Below are 7,186 nucleotides of genomic sequence, written 5' to 3'. Positions count from 1 at the left end.
TTTTGTAATCATTGAGACGAAACCAAAAATCAGTTTAAAAAAGAAGAAGATTTGTGCCCTGATAAACTCATCACAAGGTTGTCATGCTGAACAGACTCCTAACGGCAAGTCAAAAAGTGAAGCTAAAAAAAAACGCCACAGAGGGATGTCACTAGAAGGGGACATTGTGTCCACGTGAACAGTGACACATTTAATGGTTTCAAAGTCAGGGAAGTGAAAAGAACGAAAGAAGCAGAAAAGTACCTTTCTTGCAACTTTGGTGATACGTAAGGTCTTGTTTCTTTTGGGGTATACTGTTGCCAGTGTGACACCTAAATATTACACTGACAAAAAATACAACTTTTTTTTAAGAGAAAAGTGACTTTAATGTGTTACATTTGAGAGTGGAATTTGGTAGGTGGTAGAAAAGAGTATTTAATTGGGTTAGCAATAGGAATAGAATAGAAATGTTATTAAAAAAAACAATTAAGAATAAAGCCTATTGCAACTTAAAAAGGGGACAACATGTTGGTGTTATGTTTTCAGCTTGTTTCTGCAGCACCGAATGACCAAAATAAAAGAATTCAAGTGTCTTATTTGTCATTTATTTGATTACAGTGACACCGTTGTTGGCAATGAAATGTATTGTCAAATGTAAAAATGAGGGTCAAATACAACATCAAATACTGCAAGTTAAAATATTGGAATGACATTTTATATATTCAAAATATAATATAACTAAAATTAGCCAGTTTAAAGATGAAAGAAGCAAAGATTTCAGAGGACCTGAAGAAACCATGAAAAAGCATGATGTTGAAACATTTCAGCCTTTTGTAGCACAGAAATGCTGACCCTATGAGGAGCGCGGTAGCAACCGAGGACATGCAGCACATGGTGTGCCATGAATCGAGGCGACATAGAGGCCTGCAACAAAGGACAGTGGGTGTGCTTCACAACTCCCATCAAAATACCGTCGCCGTGAATGAAGATATTCCTTGGACCAGGTGTGCGGGGGACGACGGTACGAGTTAGCTCCCTAATGAAAAAATATTTCTTCTCAAGATCCCATCAGCAGTTGTCTGAGCCGTCACGTGCGACAGAAACATGATCAATAGTTTGTTTTCTTTCTTTGCCCTTTGAGAGATGGTGGTCTGATAAAACCAAACGAAAACCCGTCCCTGCACTCCCACCTCTAACGAATATGGCTCCAACACATGAGATGAAAAACTCTTTTATCACGGCACCTCTCCAAATGAGTTCCATCAGTCTGAATGCTGTTTGCCTGAATAACACCCGTTACAGCCACTTACAGGTAACTTTCAGAATAATGCACACACAAAAAAAAGGCTGATTCGGGATCATATCCCGGGGGGCGAAAGCACCTCGGTGACATTGCCCCCGATGCAAATAATTAACTTCTGTTTTGTAAAGTGAGAGCTACTGTATGGTGAGCATGAGAGCGGCCGAGCTGCGCAGTTATGATGAGTCAATGTTCATTTCGCGAGCCATTAACGACTCATGAAATGACAATTCTGATATGAATCACATGCACCTGTGGAAGCAGCAAAACCAATTTAAAAAGCAATTGGTAAATTATGCCAATTTTATCCAATCATCATATAGCCAAGCAATTGGTTTGAATCTGGAAAACAAGCAATCGTGGCAACAACATCTTAAATACGTCACAGAACACACGTGGAATTATTTAATTGCATTTTGTTTTTTTATTCATTATTTCTTTCTTTGTTGCTTTGGTGCTGAAACATGTTTTAACTTGCTCAGTCTTAATCATGAGCAACTGCATTATGAATGGTGCACTTTTCCCATGCAATTATCAAGATATGACTAATATGACTACTTTAAGGTAATTGCAGTTTTATTTGAAGCTCAAAGCGCAACTGAAGTATCGGGATGACCAATGAACCGCCATCACTGAGGAAAATGCGACTTGAATTGTAGGACTCAAGTCTGCAAAGCACTTGATATGTTGGGCATATCTGATTGGGTAAAACAATCCCTCCGGACCAAGTCTTTAAGCTATCAACAACCACAACACAGACATAATTTATTGCCTGATAACAACATAATGTAATGTATAGTCTATTAGATATGAACTATAATCAGTCTTGATAGCCTAATCCTGATCCTAAACAATTAGGATAAAATATCTGATATGTTCGTATAACCCTCTCTGACAGACGAAAGGGGAAGTTTTATCAGGCTCAAGGACGCCGTCAGGACCGTCAGGCCTTGATTTGACGAACAATGGATGGCAGCCTATCAGTGGACAGATACACAGTTTTTAAAGCTATAGCTTGTCACACTAACGTTCCCAGTTGGCTTCTTCCACTATGTTAAACGAGGTATTGGGAGTTTTTTTGTCTGGAGGTACAAAATGTACAGCGTTGGGAGTGCTCGGTAGTCCCAGCTACGTCCCAGGTTTAATTCCAGCCTTGGGACCTTTTTAGACACTATCCTCTGTCAAAAAAGGCCCTTTTACAGCCGACACCATCCACAATATGTATGCACATGTTGGAAACAGATGTTTTGTTTGCCCCCAGCAATCCAGACGAGTTAGCAAACTTTCATCATTGTTACCAAGATCAAAATGGATCGGAAGTGATATTCCAAAAGCGGACTCGAGCTTTTTAGAATTCCGACCGGCTGTTTCATTGAGCTGCGAGCTATTAAACGTGTTGACTACCACTGAGCTGATCAAACATGGGTTTGTAGCGTCTATGTTTAAAACTCAACAAACTCGAGCCTCGGAGTCTAGGTCATGGTCTCTGACGCTCCTTACATGACCACAGATAACGTATTGTACGCATCTCGTGACTCGTATGCTCGTAATCTCCCGCTGGTGTTATGTCACACCAGGTTTCTCCACAAAGTGTGAACATATATATAGTATCTGGCTGCTAAATATTGCTGAGGTAACCTACCCACTCACTAATAGCACACAGATCTGGAAAGTCAAAGTGTTTAGGTTGCAGTCTTTGGTGGTTATTGACCTTGCATAGCTTGACAAGCTTTTGCACACTTCTGCTGCAATGAGCACACCTACATACAGCATCATTTATTGGAAAAAAAGTGAACAAGAAAATGGCAAAAAAAAAAAAAAAAAAAATATATATATATATATATATATATATATATATATATATATATATATATATATATATATATATATATATATATATTAAATACATTTCGTCATTTTGTTGCACCAAATAAAGTCGGACAGGGAAAAAAAATCTCTATATCGATTTTTTTGTTCCAGTGTGCTACGCCAGACAAAGTCTTAGCGATACAAGATTAAGTATGCTCAGGATGTACAGAACTTTTTAGTAGCTGCAATATCTACAAGTATCTCTTACCACATTCCAGAAGAAAGGGTTGAAAATGATGGCGACCACGGCGACACAAAAGCTGGAGTCGTGAAAGTTGGTGTATTTTAGGAGCCCTTCCATGAGTGTCAAATCCATCTGAAAGACACAGCCATGTGAAACACACAAAACAGTATTTCATTGAGTGACAGTTATAAAAGTTGCTTGTTATAAAAAATAAAAAAAAGGTGTCGGATAAGGATTTTTTTCATCCACTACTGGTACATGAGCATGAGCAGTTGAGCGCATCAAGAGCTTCATTGGTTTCAATGGTTAAGTCTGTTTCAATTTTGCATTTATAAATACAGCAACTTTTATACCTTTTTTGCAATACTTAAAAATAATAATTTGTGTGCACAAATTGACAATGCGAAGCATAAAAACAAGTGGATTTTACTTACTCAAACCACTTCTCGCTACTTATTCCCATGTTATTTTCTGTGAAGCTTGCAGATACAAGTATAAAGAGCTGCGGCAGATACATTTGTCATGACCTGTAATAGGCTTTTTATTATTATTATAAGTCATATACACGGAAAGTAAAGTTTGGGTCAAAATTTATTATGGCCTCCTTACTAAGTATTATGCAAGCCATTTCATGCCAGCCTGTCACTGGGTCTAACATGTACAGTATATGAGGCATAATATGGTAAGGGCACCACAAATGGCTTAATGCATAACCCCCACAAGAGATGGTGGACATGCTGTAACTTAACTTGTCTACTCTTCCATCATGATTGACAGCCAATACAATGTAATTCAGATTGTAATACATTTTATTGGCAAAGATAACAATTTACAGTTCGTAATACTCTCAGAACCAGATTATTTTTTCTTCTTTGCCTGAACCACCAGTGTCTCCATCGCCCGCTTTTGCTGTTTTGCCACATGTCTCAGCCTTGCCCTTTTCTCTTCTTCAGCAGTCCGTTTCTTGGCCTGCTGAGCACTGCCAGATGCTTCTGATGGTGATCTGCACTGGTGATGCAAGGTCCTTCGCGTTAATATTTCCATGCACTCGCGCTCCCTTCTGGCACGTGCACCTGTTCGCAGTTCACTGAATATAAATACCCCCCGACAAAAAAAATTCTCATCGAATCTACACAATTCACGTAGGTTACCTATTTTGGTTTCAAAACGGCAAATTTCATGCACACCTCTCTCTGTGTGACAGTGATTATAACCGCATAACTCTATGGATTATAATTAACTAGAGGATACACTTTTTCCTACACGTAGATCTTAGACCCTTAAATATAAACAGCAGCCCAGCCACCCTACGGAGGAAACTCATTTCGTTTTTTTTTATTAAAATAAAAAGTTGGATAAAATCTCCATTGTCCTCTCCTTATATGTAGTGAGGTGTCAGTAGGTAGAACTTATATGTAGTCAGGTGTCGGTAGGTAGAACTGAGCCGCCGCTGAGTCGCCGCTCTCCTGTCTGACGCCACACGCTGCCACAGACTCTCCGCTGCCAGTAATCTCACTCGCTGTCTCTCCAACAACGTTAGCTAGCTGACTAGCTTGCCATTAAAAAACTGGTGGGAGGGGAATGAAGCCGCTGTAGACATCTTAACGCTGATTGGCCAAGACTCGACAGTCAAAGATCTTCTATTGCGAAGATGATCACGACCTCAGTTTTTTTTCCGTGTCCCACTCCAATCTCAGAAACGGCGGACAGTTGACCCCCCCCTCTCCCAAAAACAAAAACTCTTCGGATCTACACGATCCACATAGGTCACCTATTTTGGTTTCAAAACGGCGAATTTCGGCAAAAGGTGAGGGATTTTCATGCCTGGCTCTTGTATTGCTGTATAAAGGTTCCACGATTGCACGTTTTTTGGAGGATTTGTCAATATTGTACGACAGGGTTGCACAACCAAATTTAGATTGTAGTGCCAATTTGCTTCATAGAAAAAAATATGTATATATTTATGGAGGGTGGAGGATGAGTTAGAGGAGTCACAGCTAGAGGAAAGAAAGCTGTTTTGAAGTCTGGTGGTTTGGCAGATGATACTTCTGTATCAGCTCGTCACAGGCTCCTGCTCTCATCAATATCACAGTAAAATCACAGTAACGGGCTTTCAAAGCGGAGCAGCATGGGCTGATGTTCCCTCTCACACTGGAATGCTCTGTGTGGCTTTCCAGTTCATGCCTTCTGACGCAGGAGATGAAAAGCAACAAAGTACGCGTTTTATGTGTTTAATATCACAGCATTGGTGCCACAAGGGCAATACAGCCACAATTAGTTTGTGTAATGTTACACCCAGACTGACCCTTATCTCCTTTTATGATAATGGTTTTATAATAAGCTGTGGAACTTTTCTTTGACAGAATTCGCAGGTAGGTAAAGACGATAATGCTGGTTCGTTTTAAAAACGCCATTTTTACTTTCAGGACACAGATAGTAAAGTAAGCGCCACAGATAAGTGATACTATCGCAGTATTGTCAGATATTTATGTTGGATCTCTGCAACAGCTGCACTCACTACAAGTGAATAGGGTAAACATTTCCATATCTAATAGATATTACCTTGAAACCTCCCCAAGCTGATAACGTTACATGAGACAATGATTTATCTGTATTGTATTTGTAAGTTTTTAAATACTCAAATGACGCATCATCTTATCAATGTTCATTTGTTAGAATCAAAGGTTTTGACAAAGGGCATTTAGGATATCAATTTGTATCAATCAATGAATCTGAAAATATAGTCAACAGCCATAATCAACAATAAATGGTTCTATAAATCAGGCTTTGAAATATATATGAGTGAGCAAAATGCTCTGTGAAAATATTCAGAATCTAAATTAAGTTTGGTGTTTGTGAGCGCTACTAAAGTGAAGATTGAGAAAACTGCTTGTGAAAGATATGTATTGCAAATGCCCATACATTTTGAACCGATGGTTAAAACGTCAGCTCTGTGATAATAATGAGATTAGTTTGTCTTATCTTTTCCCAATGGTAATGTTCAACCGGTCAGGGTTAACCTGTTGAGTGTAATGGGTGCTCTGAGTACATTTCATGTCATTGTGGCCTGGTTTGTTAATGTCAACAGGACATCATCAGACTTTAATCTGATGAGAATAAATAAGAAACAGATGCACAAGATGGTTTGAAGGGTAGCACAGAAGGTACCTTGTTCTGATGCAGGTTACCTCACCAAAACAGTGGTACTTGAAATAAATAAATAAATAAGAGTTTAAACATATAATTTGGGTTGCAAGAATACGTGTTATAATGTTATTTCATCGCAAGAACGTTAACTGGTATAGTCTGCGTGGAATAACAGTGTGTTTACCGTGAGTTTGCAAAACAACAACATATGCTTTTATTTTGAAAAAGAAAAAAAAGGTAACCGCACCACCGCCTGTTTTTCCGGCTGTCACGATGGTCAGCAATGGAGTGGACTGTTCGGTCGGTCAAACTGCGGAGCCGTGTGAACGTTAGACATACAGGCCCTGCTTCGTCGTCCACAGCTGAAGCTAGTGTTACCTTTGAATAATCCACGTTGTTGAGTCCTCCGCAGCAGTCTAGCGGCACAGAAAACTCGTCCCCAGGCGGAGTATCGTCGCTGCTCATACACGCCGAGTGCACGGCTCATATATGCGCGCGCGTGGAAAGATAACTAATATTGCTCAATTTTGAGAGCAAGGTTCTTATTTTTCGGAGGAAGACGTGAAGCGGTTGCAGTGGGGGTGAGATCCACACAAGTCCTAATAACCTCTAACCCCGCACAATGCATCCCGGGATATGTAGTTCATATTTTACTTGCCCGGTTGATGCTATCTTGCACCGATTTGCAGCTCATATTTTCACCCAGA

At 39.7% G+C, this 7,186-nt stretch overlaps 1 protein-coding gene across 1 annotated transcript in view; it reads right to left on the bottom strand.

The window, feature by feature from the left end:
- pemt (phosphatidylethanolamine N-methyltransferase) overlaps positions 1–6,944 on the bottom strand; it is a gene marked incomplete at both ends in the record, with an annotated part of 38,715 nt that extends 31,771 nt beyond the window's left edge. The window contains 2 exons of the mRNA XM_079237770.1: positions 3,357–3,464; positions 6,858–6,944. Coding sequence (XP_079093896.1) covers positions 3,357–3,464; positions 6,858–6,944 — 195 coding nt within the window. The remainder of the gene's footprint in view (positions 1–3,356; positions 3,465–6,857) is intronic.
- Between the last annotated feature and the right edge of the window lie 242 nt (positions 6,945–7,186).

The sequence above is a fragment of the Taurulus bubalis genome (genome assembly GCF_910589615.1).
Source record: "Taurulus bubalis genome assembly, chromosome: 2".
Lineage (NCBI taxonomy): Eukaryota > Metazoa > Chordata > Actinopteri > Perciformes > Cottidae > Taurulus > Taurulus bubalis.
The sequence above is the reverse complement of the archived record's forward strand: the minus strand, read 5'-3'. Positions and strand labels throughout refer to the sequence as shown.